The sequence below is a fragment of the Diadema antillarum genome, unplaced genomic scaffold, assembly GCF_040938485.1.
Source record: "Diadema antillarum isolate AM-2024a unplaced genomic scaffold, OU_Dant_1.0 scf00000074, whole genome shotgun sequence".
NCBI lineage: Eukaryota > Metazoa > Echinodermata > Echinoidea > Diadematoida > Diadematidae > Diadema > Diadema antillarum.
Window position 1 is genome coordinate 1902798 of NW_027270963.1, and position 16264 is coordinate 1919061.

At 39.2% G+C, this 16264-nt stretch overlaps 1 protein-coding gene across 1 annotated transcript in view; it reads right to left on the reverse strand.

Annotated features, from left to right (window-relative positions):
- Positions 1 to 14682, reverse strand: part of LOC139717283 (transportin-3-like) — a 48053-nt gene extending 33371 nt beyond the window's left edge. Inside the window, 9 exon segments of the mRNA XM_071628775.1 lie at positions 2911 to 3018; positions 3779 to 3988; positions 6507 to 6582; positions 8083 to 8258; positions 9150 to 9293; positions 9880 to 10039; positions 12088 to 12275; positions 13140 to 13229; positions 14412 to 14682. Coding sequence (XP_071484876.1) covers positions 2911 to 3018; positions 3779 to 3988; positions 6507 to 6582; positions 8083 to 8258; positions 9150 to 9293; positions 9880 to 10039; positions 12088 to 12275; positions 13140 to 13229; positions 14412 to 14555 — 1296 coding nt within the window. The 5' untranslated portion in view covers positions 14556 to 14682.
- Between the last annotated feature and the right edge of the window lie 1582 nt (positions 14683 to 16264).

A 16264-nucleotide genomic window follows, 5' to 3' on the forward strand; every position in this document is an offset into this window, starting at 1 on the left:
ATGCATGGTTCTCCTAATAGGTCTATAGTACAATGTCTTGACAATGTGTGATGACAGTTTCACACAATTGGCAAAACATCAAAATGACAGGTTTGCCACAAATGTGCTGAATGTTCACTTTCCTAGAACTAGGTTCAATTGGATGAATGATTAAAACGTCAGAGTGCAGGTATTTGGGGAACTGATGATATTTACTTGACTTTTGACCCTTTTATAAGTTTACGCATTGAGTAATTTTCAAGGTATTGAGAAAAAGTATAATTTCAGTATCAAATGGTAAAATGGTATTATCTAAACCTGGCCTTTGACCTTTGACCTCACAGTTCCAAAGAGAATCACTGTTAGGTAGAATATGCATAAATATGTAAGTTTCATGATGATACCTTGAGTTACTTTCGAGATATGGAGGAAAAAGTGCAATTTAGCACATTCACTTGACCTTTGACCTTTTGACCTTTGACCTTTTGGCAAGAAACTTCCCACAGAATATATATTGGGTAATACATGCATACATCAAGTTGAAAAAAAAAAATCCTTCAGGCATTGCATAAATATAAGGAAAGTAGTGATATTTTGAGGAGTTGACCTTGACCTTCGACCCCTGACCTTTGACCCATGACCCCCAACTTCCCTAGATAATCACTGCCCATCGGTACATGCATATATACTAAGTTCCATGAAGATACCTTGAACCATTTGCGAGATATGGAGAAAAACATGAAATTTCAACCTTTTTTTTCACAAAATAACCTGTGACTTTTGACCTTTGACCCCGTGACCCTTAATCCAAATAAAGTATTATCCCCCCAGGATATACCCTCATACCAAGTTTGATGTAAAACCACCACACGGTTCTTGAGATATCGACAAAAACAAAACGGGACGGACGGACGGATGGACGTACGGACAGATGGACGGACGACCCAAAAACATAATGCCTCCGGCCGCTTCGTTGGCAGAGGCGTAATAAAACTAGATATATCGCTACGGCGGCTGATATGCCTCTGCCATAATGCATGGTTCTCCTAATAGGTCTATAGTACAATGTCTTGACAATGTGTGATGACAGTTTCACACAATTGGCAAAATATTAAAATGACAGGTTTGACACAAATGTGCTGAATGTTTACTTTCCTAGAACTAGGTTCAATTGGATGAATGATTAAAATGTCAGAGTGCAGGTATTTGGGGAACTGATGATTTTACTTGACTTTTGACCCTTTTATAAGTTTACGCATTGAGTAATTTTCAAGGTATTGAGAAAAAGTATAATTTCAGTATCAAATGGGAAAATAGCATTATCTAAACCTGGCCTTTGACCTTTGACCTCACAGTTCCAAAGAGAATCACTGTTAGGTTGAACATGCGTAAATATGTAAGTTTCATGATGATACCTTGAGTTACTTTTGAGATATGGAGGAAAAAGTGCAATTCAGCACTTTCACTTGACCTTTTGACCTTTGACCTTTTGGCAAGAAACTTCCCACAGAATATATATCGGGTAATACATGTATACATCAAGTTTAAAAAAAAAAACCTTCAGGCATTGCATAAATATAAGGAAAGTAGTGATATTTTGAGAAGTTGACCTTGACCTTTGACCCCATGACCTTTGACCCATGACCCCCCAACTTCCCTAGATAATCACTGCCCATTGGAACAAGCATATATACTAAGTTCCATGAAGATACCTTGAACCATTTGCGAGATATGGAGAAAAACATGAATTTTCAACTTTTTTTTCACAAAATAACCTGTGACCTTTGACCCCGTGACCCTAAAATCCAAACAATGTATCATCCCCCCAGGATATACCCTCATACCAAAGTTTGATGTAAAACCACCACACGGTTCTTCAGATATCGCAAAAACAAAACGGGACGGACGGACGGATGGACGGACGACCGAAAACATAATGCCTCCGCCCACTTCGCTGGCGGAGGCTTAAAAATCCACTGGTCCAGGGTGGAAACTTAATTGCAGGACAGTTTCAGGTATTACTATACTGGGTGTCATTACACAACCTAGGCATCATCTATTTTGAACATGTGAAAGATAGACTACATAATTATACTGAAAAAACTCCAGCCACAAAATCCATCCTTTTTTCTGTTTCTTTTAACTGTGATTTTCCACCACATAAGGGTCTGTATTAAAATGTTTTACAACCAATTCCCCATCAATGAAACCAAACCACACCTTCAGTGCACACACTCCACTTGCTAAAGCATCATTCCAAGACAGGATGCCACTTTGTTGAGCATGCCATATAGAACCAAGCACAATTACACTCGGCCTCCTACTGGATACTGTATAAGCTGTTATTTTCGTGAGGGTTTAACTTTCGTGAATTTCGCAAATCTCAGTTGGATTGCGAATTTAACAACATGCGAAAATGTATCCATGCGCTAGGGTGATAGCGCAATTATGGTAGCGTCGGTGTCGGTTCGCCAAAACAACATCTCGCGAAAACGTCTATGACCTCCTCATTCGCGAAAACATCTGTATGTGAAAATAACAGCGTATACAGTACTCTTGTATATGACTTGGTAGACACACCTGGGTGGACAGGGGCTTTAATGATATAGCATGCCTTGGTTCAGAACACCAAGAGCCTTGATGGGGCTTGAACCTCATGTTTTCTCACTGAAAGTACACAATCCACCATCAAACCATGACATCACCTTCCATCATTAACAGAACATTGAAAATGCCTCATACAACAGTACTGACATCATAAATGTTTTTGAATTGTTGTTTCATTTTTTTCCTTCCTACAAAAGTATGTTATTCTTGTGTGCAGGAAATGAATAGCAAGACCTGCAAAGCAAAATTTTAACCTCTTTCAGTCTCCTCTCATATTCATTATTTCTTTTTTTATTTCTCCTTCTTCACTACTTCTTTTCTCACCTGTGCAAAACATGTTGACGAACCTACGATGAAGATGACATCTTTGATCAGCTCTGACACTCTTATTCTGAAGTCACCGAAGTCATCGCTCTCATCTGGTACACCTTCCTGAAATTCACAATGTAGGGTAAATTCAAATGAATGTACCACATTCCAGGGACTGCGACACACTGGCACTACTATTATCCAGTTCCATCAAAGTTTGCACAATCAAATTTAAGAGGTTCTAAAGGCAGATTCTCAAACACCAACACCAAGGAACAACTTTTGAAAGTGTTCCTTCTTTAATTCCTTTTTATTCACGCAATCACACGTCAAAATTCAACTACTCTAGTTACAGTGCATCAACACATTATGAGCAAAACATTCCTGGGCTAAGCATGAGCACCATGTTCATATTAGGTCCATTTTATTCAACATATCATGCAGAAGTTTAAGTTTTTGATGTAAGTGGAGATGCAGCTCACTCTTGGGTATTCACAATGTCATGCAACATGCACTCAGCTGCACTTTGTGCACGTGCATGTTACACCACTTCAAAAACCATTGCTGCATCACCACTAAAATACACCCTCTTACCTGTGCATCATTTGCATATCATTTTCTGACAAAAATGTTTTGTATTTGAAACATTGAAATCAAATCTAATCAATTTAACTGTGTTGACTTCATTTCACATCCAGTGAAAAGAAGATCAACTCAGTGTAGGATCTCCCACTAAATTCCTGACGTCCCTAGCTGTGATTGTTCTAGCAGCATAAAACCCTCCCTATAGAAAAAGAAGAAAATTGTTGATGGCAAGTTTGACCTAGCTCCACCTACTTGTGTTTGTCACACGAGGAATAAAGATCAAAGAAATCATGCTCACATGCTCAGTGTCAATTTGACAGTGCACACTCAGGGAGTGGATGAGTCTCTCGATGTAAGGTCGATATACTTCTGTCAGGTCCCGGTTGTTCCTCTTGTAGATGATCTCAGAGAGGCGATACCAGAAGTTGAACGTGATCTCAGCCACCTCGCTCTGTGGATGCCCCACGCAGGTCAGCACCGCGTCCAGCGTCCGCAGGTCTCCAAAACCCTAAAACGGTCAAAGATGGAACACAAACATTCTACTGTCAGAGCATTTATTCCTATATTACATAATGACAGAATGAGAGAATACATGAGCTCTGTTTTCTTTTGGGGTGGGGAAGGGCATAGCTTTCTTGAGATACTATATAGAACTAGAAATGTCGCCATGGCGACTGGTATGCCTCCGCCATAATGCACGGTTTTCCGAATAGGTATATAGCACAATGTCTTGACAATGTGTGATGACAGCTTCACATAACTGGCAAAATATTAAAATGACAGGTTTGTCACAAATGCATTGAGTGTTCACTATCCTTGAACTAGGTTTATTGGATGAATGGCTATACTGTCTCAGAGTGCAGGTATTTGGGGATTTGAAGATTTGTATCCAACTTTTGACCCTTTTATAAGTTTAAAGAAGAAGTGAAATTTAGCACTTTCACTTGACCTTTGACATTTAGGCAAGAAACTTCAAAGAGAATATGTATTGGGTAATATATGCATACACTAAGTTTCAAGAAAAAATCCTGCATGCATTGCATAGATAAGTGAGAAATAATGACATTTTGATGAGTTGACCTTTGACCCATGACCCCTAAATTCCCTACATGCTCACTGCCAGTCAGTACATGCATATACTAAGTTCCATGAAGATACCTTGAAATATTTGTGAGATATGGAGAAAAAAGTGAAATTTTAACATTTTCACTTGACCTTTGATCTTTGACCTCATGACCCAAAGCTCTCTCTGGGTAATCTTTATTTGGTAGTGCATGTATACACCAAGTTTCAAGAAAATACCTCAAGGCATTGCATAGATATAGGGGAAATAAGGAAATTTTGAGCATTTGACCTTGACCTTTTGACCTTTGACCTTGAGCATGTGCGCCCAAAAGTTGATAGGCACAACTTCGTCCACTCATACAAATACATGCCAAGTTTCATTTGGATACCTTCAGCAGTTTTTTAGATACAATGTCCACAAAATTGATTACGGACGGACGGACGGACGGAAGGACGGACGGACAGAAGGACGGACGGATGGACAGACGGACAACCCGAAAATATAATGCCTCTGGCAACACTTCGTGGCAGAGGCATAAAAATCAGTGGAACTTGATTTATTTCATCCACTATGGAACAATCTCATGGGATTTAAGGTGATAAGAAGGTGAATACATGCCACTTGTGATAAAAGTCTGTATTCCATCCATTAGCAACCCAATATCAATATCAACAGCATGAGATATGCTATTTTGCCTTTGACTTTGTTTTCTCTGTATAAAAGAAACAATGATTTGAAAAAGGAGAAAAAAATAAATGGCTTAGGCCATGCACAGTCAGAATGTTCAAACATAAACACACCAGAAGAGTGTGTGCACAATGGATGGGATACCCCCCCCCCCACAAAAAAAAAGGAGAATAAAATGAAATAATGATTTCACCAAAAAAAAAAAAAAATGAAACGAATAAATGAATTCAGATGTACATGGACACTGAACATTGTAAAAGTCATACAATGTTGTTCAGCTAACATCAAGATGTGAGATCAAAATTGCTGCCCTAGTGACAAACTGTTTTTGGCAAGTACAGGCAACTGACCCCTTTACAGTTCACAGAAAAAACAGCTACTGTAATACATGATATATTCGCAGCATGAAAATTTCGCGAATTGCAGCCGACAGCCTTTCTCGCAACATGACATTTTCGTGAATTGCCACTGGCATCCCACTCATATTGTGTAGGCAAGAACTTTTGTGTGCATTTTAATTTTGCGAATGTTGCCTCTCGCGAAATTAAAATGCATGCGAACATTCCTCAATTTACAGTACAATGGGAGGGGGAAGCATTAATTGTCTTGAGTGACAACACAGTGATCAACTTTCATGTTCTTTGACATTTCACTCTTGTAAGCTTCCCTGCGATACACTCTTATTACAATGTACTATCTTGACAGGGCTGGCGCAGTGTTTTCAAAAGTGTGGGGGCCCACTTCCGGGTTTCATGAGCTAACAAGCAAAAAAAAAAAAAAAAAAAAGGTCCTCAGCTCAGCTCATCTCTCCCCGTCCACTTCCGGGTTTCTTCAGCTGACAAGCAAAAAAAAAAAAAAAAAAAAAAAGGTCCTCAGCTCATTCTCTCCCCTCCCATTTCCGGGTGTTATAAAAAAAAGGTCTTCAGAGAAAACACATAACCTTACCGCCGCCATACTTCAGGATCTCTATCTATTTCTATTTTAGTGTCACTTACGTACTTCCGGGTTGAAAAAAGTGTGGGGGCCCAAAGTGATGACACCTTATGTATTCCTTTGTATGGTGCACAAAAAGTGTAGGGGCCCGAGCCACCACGGCCCCCACGGCTGCACCGGCCCTACTTGAGGCATGTGCATGAGCAAGACTCACTAGACCCTATATTTTGGATGTCTTGCATTTGCCTCTTATTTGTCTGGTCTTTTCTTTCTTTCTTTTTTTTTACCTTTTTTTATGTGTGCATGTTAAAGGGGGTTGGACTTCTCAAGGAAAGTTTACCTGATTTGGTGTTTCTACCATCATTTCCATGAAGGCTTCAGCAAGCTCTGTGAAGACCCGACAGTAGTTGATGCACCTTCAGGGAGAAGAATGGAAATAAAAGAGACACACTCTCTGTCAGAAACTGCAAAAAACATCTCTAATTCTCACATCAAATCTTTCACAGCACCTGCAACAGCCTACATGGTTTCCTATGATGCAAGTCCCCCCTTTTTTGACTGTGACAAGTATATGTCTAGAGGCAATGAGGGATCATACAAACTAGATCATTGCATTCATTTGCAATGCAAATGTTCCCACATGCACAAACTGAATTGTTCAGTGCATAAAACTTTATCAGAAAGAAAAGATTACACATTTGGGGTTTTGTCTGTCTAGGGTCTTTAAAAAAAAATCAGAACATTGAAGGTGCTGTCACACAGCAAAAACAAAAAAGACTTTCAAATGATCTCTACAGCAATCAAGAACAAATCAGGCAAGAATTGTGGTCTAGAGGAATTGAGAGGAGCGGCAGCAGTATATAAGCATAATTCCCCTGAATCCACATGTCCTCCACAGAGTTTCATTCCCAGAGGGACACAGTAAGACATCAGATGTTTCACAATCAATAAGACAGAAGCACCTAATTGTAACAATTTCTTATGCACATGACAGTGTCTGTTGAACAGGCCACATGATAATCTCTGTCCACACACATTAGAGACATCTGGTCATACAACAAGCTCGTCATAATGTATGTATTTGTGTCTCTCTGAAAGACATGTGTCCCCTCCCCTGGGTGAGACACGTTCGAAGTGTCTGGTTTGTCCAGAAGAAATCAGACTGAGCTGTCTGGGCAAGACTCTAACATGGGCACTTGTCGAGGAAACGTTTTGGGCACTTGCCAACTTTGCCACAAAAGGAAAACCAACTGTCTGTAATGCTCTGCCCCAACAACATAATAAAGAGCCTGGACAACTGCATGGCTATGAAAAAAAAAAAAAAAAAAACCTTAGAGAAAACTGTGACTCAAACATATCTTCTCTTTTCTAAAAGCCATTCCAGATTTATCACAACAGGTTCCTGCCAATCTTGATTTTACTACACAACATAAAACAATGAGCAGGCTTTACATCTTCAACAATGAAAAGAATGAAAACTGTTCACAAGACATATCCATTACCAAACCAGTATGTTCGAGAATTTTGTGCAGATATTCCCTTGACAAGATTTAATGTAAATAGGTTAGGTTGAGTAATCATGGATGATCTCAAAAAACTAACATGCAACTTTGGTTCTAAATTTGATGAATATACATTGTATAAATCTATTGTCTTCTTATCTTTTTATTTCACATGATTGGTAAACTGAAATGGATAATTATCAATTCAGCAATATCTTTTGATAAATATCTCTTAAACTGTACACAATTCTAGATATTACTCCGGGTGTTACCATGTTTAAAGGCCTCACATATTTCATCCATTTAATCATTATTTGGGAGGGGGCAGACAAAACTATTCTTTGCTGTGCTTCCAAATTATCCAAGACATGTTCCAAAACTTGGGGGAGAATATTAAACTTGCAGGGTCCTCACTTGTCAACGTCCTCCTCTGCAACAGCCATGGCATACGCCTCCGGGAGCAGGATGATGCCCTGGTAGAGGACCTTGGCTAGCGCGAGATGCTCCTCTACGTCCTCCATACTATAGAGGGCAGCACACAGGCAGTCTCCTGCAGCCTCATGCAACATGGACGGCGTGTCAGGCTTTTTCTGCCACGGAGAGCGGAGCCCACGAAGAAAACACAGTCAGGAAAATACAGAAACTGTATCATGTGATAGCCGCTATCTCACTGCATATGTTCACATATTTCAACCTTACAAATGTGAATCCTGTCTCTGCACTGACAACTCGCAAAAGAATCTATGTCAGTCCTGTCTGTTTATCAGGTACAACTTTCTTAGACTCCAACTTGTTCAATTCTGAAGTGCAGGTGTACATTTGTTCAACTACAAATCCCTACTTTCTCTAAATCTGAAAATAAAAATTTTGCTAAAATTTATCATTTTGTGAACTCTGCAAAAGCGAAGGTTTGCTCACTACAATGTAAAAGTGCACGCTAAAAGTTCTTGTCTACACTATATACATTGAGCACCAATGACAATTCGTGAAAAATTCATGCCACAAAAATATTTTGCTTTACAGTATTATTTTGCAATATCTCTGTCCATTTTCAAGTGTTTCTGTGTGAATGTTTAACATATCTTTCAGAGTAGAGATACAATGAGAAAGGGACTATCTGCCTCTCAAATCATTAAATGTTACATATGCTTTCATATGACTCTCATTCTATCATCACGGCCAACATTTGATGGGAAAAACAAACACTTTGTACATTATTCATGTACATATACCAAATATGATTGCTTGGCCTCAAGTGAATATGAAGACCAGCACATTGTTTTTGGTGTATTTGATAATGAAGAAAACGAAGAGCAATCTGGTCTTGTTCTTTAAAGAATAAAAAATCAAATGACTCAACATTTTTAGTTTTCCAAAAGAATACGGACGAGGGAAAGAGTGGAATACGTTGTGCCCTCCCTCAAAAGAAAAGAGAGGGAAAAAAAACAACATAGAAGATAATATCAATTGATTCTATTTACCAGGAGTTCAAACATAAGAGCGATGATCTTGCTCTGTGAAACTTCTTCACTCGGACACACCCGACTGTAGAACCAGCTGGCTAGGCACTTGAAGATCTTGCCTAATAACCTCTGGTCATTCAAGTAGTTCTCTGAACACGCAGTCTGTTTAAATAGTGAATATAAATGGGAAAAAATGATATGTAATGGGTTAAGAAATACACTGCAGGAGCAAAGAGATTGCTGGCAAAACATAAGAGAAAATATATATGAGAGGCACATTTCTGTATGGAGAAACTCTTACAACATTCAAAGTTGCCATCATTAGTATCTAGGATACTAACAACAGAAATATCCAGGTAGATAGAAAACAAACAATTGCACATATATGTCACTAAAGATACTGGCAAAGCATAATTTTTTTTCCAGGCTAAAGAGACAATTTCATCAAAGAACCGGCCTCACAACATCTAGGTAACACTGCCACATTAAAAACAGATTATTACATTGTGCTGGGAGAGATAACACGAGTGCCATATCGTGTTTTATGACATCAACTCAATGTGCTTTTGCTCCTTCCAACATTTTGATATGCCTACCGCTACTACTACTCCAGCCACTTTTTCTGCAGTTACATTACGATGCAGGGAAATATAGCCAACTATGAAAACTTCCATTCTATTCATGTTGCTCCAACTTGACAGTTGCCGTTGATGCTGTTGTTTCAACATCATCCGTCTGTGGCACTCACCAGCAGTTCGATGACTGTGGCTGCCGTTTCCCCCAGCTCTGTCCTGAATTCCTCTCTCCTGTTCAGGCCTAGCCTCAAGGAGTGGCTATCAACTTCCTCTGGAAGGATCGTCAGCAGCTCAATGAGGAGAGGGATGTGGGTGGCATTGCTGCTATAAAACCTGTGGAATGATGCAGATCATTTTATTCAGTTGAAAAGTATCTGAGGTTATCTCTTTTCATCCCTGGACACAAAGCTCAACCCCATCCTCAAATCACTCCAAACTTCATCCAATCACTGTGTGGTAAAATGCACATCCTCCATACAAATGTATTAGCATATTGAATATATGAAACCACTGCCAGAGTCACAGGAACTAATATGTAAAATGTATGTGCAATGCACCCTAATTACCTTACAACAAGTGGAAAATCTTCACTGTCGAAAAACAAAAAAATCTTTGCAATTATGTTATAAGTGAACTAGAAATGTCGCAAATGGCAACTGGTCTGACTCCATCATAATGCATAATAATTACACCTAGATACCCTGAACCATTTCCGAGATATGGAGAAAAAAGAATTAAACTTCAACATTTTCACTAACCTTTGAAGCTCGAACTTTGACCTTATGACTCAAAACTCTGTCTCAAGAATCTTCATTTGGTATTTCATGTATACACTCAAAGTTTCAAGAAGATACCTTTAGGCATCCCATAGATATCGGGAAAATAGTGAAATTTCTAGCATTTGACCTTGAATTTGACCTTCGGCATGTGCACTCAAAAGTTGATAGCTATGCTTAATACCGCTCTAATCGTTCATTGGTAGCATTTGGTAGCATTTGAGCCCTAGTTATCACATAGTACATAAAATTTTTGTAACACAACAACAAAATCTGACATTTCCCTTTTCTTAACACACACATCATGTTTTCAGAATACGAGAGCCCCTTGGCCCATCAAGACTTCATATTCCCAGAAAAAAAAAAAGACTTACATAAGTCTGACTAAATTACAAGGAAAAGGGTTACATGCTGCTTGAAAGAATCTATTTAAATAGGGAGAAGCCTCAAAGTGTCCTTATCTATGTGACAGGCAGGGCAGAATGCAAGGAAACACTTGGCGCAACTCCAGAAGAATAACATGCCATTGCTGTTGCACATGTGGTAGTGTTTGTTTAACCACATCATTCCGAGACAGGTCACAAGAATGAGGCGACAAGAAGTGGCAGTGTGGAATGTCTCTCATGATGCTTTAAGACTTACAGGGGGAAGGCAGATATTTTTTTTTCTTTTTAAAGCATAACACAGTTTGGTCAACTGCCAACATGGACAAATCAGGGTTCCTGCACCAGCTACACATATACGTGCGTGCAATAATAAGTTCCATGACTTGTCCATGATTCTGCAATCAGGCAGTGGAATTCAAAATATTTCGACAATTTTTCAGCAACACAATATAAACTTGGGAGTACAGCAGTCAAACATAACATATGCCAATTTCATGAAATTTGAAACTCCTAAAGAATGATCTGTAAAATAAAAAATGGGTACAAAATTTCAGCAAAACCATTTTCAAAACTTGTTATTCTGTCCTTCATCCATGACTTTCTCAGGGACAAAATTCATGACTTTTTAAAGATTTTCCATGACTGCAGGGACCCTCATAATGGATACAAATGCTGCTCTGTGACTTCCAGAGTGAACTGTATGAATAAGATTTAAATTGTATAAGAGCAGTGACAAAAAAAAAAATATTAAGATAAACTGGAAATACTGCTATTGCAACTGGTATGTCTCCACTACATCACTTTCTTTTCCCAGTAGGTATGGCGTAGTACATCTTGACAATGCAAGATGTAAGATGAAAGTTTCATATCATTGGACAGACCTTTGACCCCATGTCCAACAACTTTTTCCAAATAATCACTACCTGGTACAATAAATTAGCAGTATGACCTTGGAGCATACATGTATCATGCGAAATGAGTCTTTTCAATAACAGAACACATTCTGTCTACACACTGTAGACATTTTTTTTTGCTCATGCATTATGCTGCCTACACGACTCAGTGTGCATAAGTATCATTAATAAAATGCAATGGACAATCAGACTGTCACACAGAGACAGATGACCATAAAAGACCAGCAGTTGACCACTAATGGCTTAATACTTCTATTTTGGGGGTGGAGATGGGGAAAGGTGAAGCCCACATGAATGCTGTGTACCTGTGTATGAGAAAAGCCGCAGAGTTCTTCCACTGTGTCATCTGCAGGGCCAAGTCGGCCAGGGCGAGGCAGAGCTGTGTGGTGATGACGTGGAACTTGGGGTCGCTCATGGTCTGCAGGTGGTTGATGAGGGAGTCACGCAACATGTTGTGAGACTCCACTGGCAGCTCGTGGAAAGCATACTGAATCTTAAATGGGAAAGGGAGGGAGATGAAACACATCTAATCTCTTCAGTATACAGTGTATACACATCTTGCAAACAGAATTTAACTTCGACAAGCGAGTGATAAGCACATAATAAACACAGTGTAGCCTAATGACAATGTACAATTGTACACTGCTCAGCACTGAAACTTGACAGCCTTCAGAAACAGAGACAGCATTATAAGGAATTATTGCTCTTGGGATGGAAATCACTTATGATTCACAAATATCTTCAAAAATAATACGCAGAACTCCATCTCAGGACGTCAAAACACCACAGATTTTAACTTGAATCGATCAGCGCCTGCCAATGTTAAAGATGTTGAACAATTTCTGATAGATTTTATAGGTATTGTTTTTACCATCCGACTACCTTTTGAATTATCACCCTACATATTGTCTTGGTCAATGAGTCTGTAAACAGTAGTGTAATTGCATATTTACCATCCATGAAATGTAATAGATACAATCAAATTGCTAAAAACGGGAATTTCACCAATCTCCCACAGTGTACATCTCTATTGGCAAGTGTTCACACAAAATTGGAACATAAGGTTGAACAAAACTTCTTCTCCTTGAAAAAAAGGAATATTCCCCTCCAATGAAGGAATAGTTCGCAGGCACTGTAAAAGTGGAAATTTTTGCACATTTTGCGTGACATGAAACTGGTGTGAAAATGAAGGCATGCCAAGATTATTGCTTGCTAATGTAATACTCATTCACATTCTGATTCCATGCACTCAAAAACCAAAGAAATTCACTTTACCCCACCGAGCATGAAAAATTAATGCAAATTTGTATAAATTTCCACTTTTACAGTTATGTTGTTATTATATCTACACCTGTACCTTGGTTCTCATTGTCTGGGCAGCAAAGTAGCACGTCTCTACATCCTGCTTCATTTGGAGTAACTGGTCTGAGATCTCCCATGAGTAGAGCTTTTGAGAAAAGACGACACACCAATGAATATAAAACATATTGACCTTTGAGTGCAAGTATTATTATATAGGTAAAGGGAAATAAAGTTTCAGTCAGTTCACTGGTGAAGAGAGTCTAAAAGTAATTGGTAGCCTGGTATGTTCTTCAGGGTGCAACAGAAACATTTACATCTACACTGTATTGCAATACTATTGACATTGTACTGTAAGACTAATTGTATCACTGTAAATTTACATTGATTTTTAGCTCCCAGTTACTTAAACTTGTCTTGACCCAAAAGTTAAAAGATGTGTCACATATTATTAGCTAGAACTGGTGGATCGAGATGGCTAACTTCGGTTTCAGATTGTGCAGGCAGCATTACATATAAAATAAACTTAACATAGGAATTGCTCATGCAGAGTGAGTTGTTTTGTTATTGTGCAACATAAAGGTCAATGTCAATATCATTATCAATGCTTACCTGCAACCGACTTGGTTCAAATTGAACATTTACATGAGTCAAGTGATTGGAAATAAGCAATGAAGCATTTCCTGTGAGTTTGGTGCAATTTGGTTTCGCATATATATATTACAAAATCGAGATACATCAACATGTAAAGCAAATTGTCCAAGGTTCGACCTCCCGGGCCAAAATTTGACCACACGCAAAAGGCGTAGGTTTATGTAGCGGGCGGTCGAATTTTTGACAGCGTTATGGTCGAATTATGGGCGGCTTGCTTGTCAACATGGATATGAACATGATGAAACTAATTCTTATATTTATCAGGGAGCTGGCTTGGTGTCAGTGGTGTCACTGAGCATTAGAATTTAGAATACAAATTTATGTAAAATCGTCCATGCAAAGACACTGCACTGATTGACCAGTGCTGACTGCCTATTCTGCCTGTGACTCACGTGTGAGCCAAAATTTTGTAAATTAGTTCTTCTAGGTAATAGCTCTAATTCACATTCTATTGTAATATTTATCAATCAGCTCAGTGTTCTCAGTGCAGTGATTATCTGATTTCTATGTAACAGTTTGCATGGTTTAGGCCCTAACGCCCAACGGTATAGATGGAGATTCGACTTTCTGTAGAAGTAAATTACAGTGTAGACGAGTCTAACATTGTTACAGACCCTTATGAGCAAATACTACAAAGTTTTAACTTATCAGGCTTATAATTTCAGTGCCTCGTTACCGATCTTTGAAATTCTTGCAGCCAAAGAGATGCTCTTTCTTTTTCTGCTGCATCTGGATTGTGGTAGAGGGCATGAATGGCGTGTGAAACTGTCTCAACAGGCGGGGCCGATGCCGATTCCATGACTTCTTTTCCCGAAATCATCAGAGTAGCCGAAATCTGCGTTCCTAAGACTCTCAAAATATGTAGACCAATAACAACAACCACGACCTTTCCAACGTTGTAGATGGTTCCGACTGCCTCTAGCTCTGCTCTGACTCTCTCCAAGAGAACTTAGTTTGCGTAGAATACACTGCTGCTACAGTACACCTACAGATTGTGTGCACTTCATATACAGCATCATATCCGTCAGCATGGGTGTACTGCAATAGTGTATTAATGACCAGGCACCACACGTTCAAATTTGTGTGGTCTGCGCTCGATATCGAGTCTGGCACCTGTGCATGACCAGCTCTCAATGCACGAAGCTTGCATGCACACCGTTTCATCGCACGCATCGTACGTTTGACATTTGACCGATTAACTGCGCACGTGCGTATAAAACTTCAATAAGATCCTACAGGATCTTAGGATGCTACAATCTCGATTATCATGGTTTCTTTGTTGAATCAGTGATGTGTTTTCATTGCTTCTCCTGAACAAATTTAACAATGTCTAGAAGCTGATTTAAAGGGAGGAAAGAGTTGACCACTGACAACTGTATTTTGATGTTGAATTGTCAAATAAATACATGTAGATAAATACACAGAAAATAATAATAATCATCATGATAATGATAATAATAACAACCAAAGATCTGTTTTTTCTTGGACTGCTTATATGCAGTTATTGTAAACATGCAGGTATGATCTGGGGGGCGTTTCATCAACGAGTTCGTCGGAGTTTTCACCGACAAATTTGCTATCAGCCAATCAGACCAAGGATTTCATTAGCTTTTGACAGTTGTCAGTGTAAATCCTTGCGTCTGATTGGCTGATAGCAAATTCGTCGGTGAAAACTCCGACGAACTCGTTGATGAAACGCCCACCAGATGTCAGCAGTGGCGTATCTAGGGGGGGGGGGGGGTGGCAAGGGGGGCACGTGCCCCGGGCGCCACTCTTTGGGGCGCCGAAAACGAAAAAAAGAAAAAAAACGAAAAAAAAACGAAGAAGAAAAAGAAAAAAAGAAGGGGAAAAAAAAAAGAAGAAGAAGAAGACGAAGAAGAAGAAGAAGAAAAAAAAAAAAACTCGCCCGAACCGGGAAGGAGGGAGAATGGGGGTGGGGGTGGGGGGGGGGGGGAGAAAACCAAATCAAACAAGATGAAAACAAAAAATGACAATGTTTATTGTGTTCACACAGTTTGTTGGTATAGATCGTTATCTATAAGGCCGTCACCATTAATTTTCTTGATTAGAATTGTAAGATTTAATAAGCAAAAAATGACAAGAATTCCATGTTTTGTAAGCTGAAATTTCGGCTCGCTCGTTGCGCTCGCTCGCCAAAATTCATATAAAGAGAAAAAAGAAGATAAGAACAAAACGTGATGATGACGCGGACAAAATGACAATGTATATTGTGTTCACACATGCCATCGTTAGAAGGCAAAATGTTACACAGAGCAGCGGCTGCAATTATATTTCTTTCGTTATGAAGCGATCGCCCATTGGATCAAACGAGGGCGCCAAAGGTGTCGAACATACGGGGGGGGGGGGGCGCAAAAAACCAAATCAAACAAGATAAGAACAAAACGTATAATGATGACGCGGAAATATACAAATTTCGGCTCACTCGCGCGTACTAATTTAGAGTATTTTTTTTTCAAGTCCTCAGTTTGTTGGTATAGATCGTTATCTATATAGGCCGTCACAATTAAT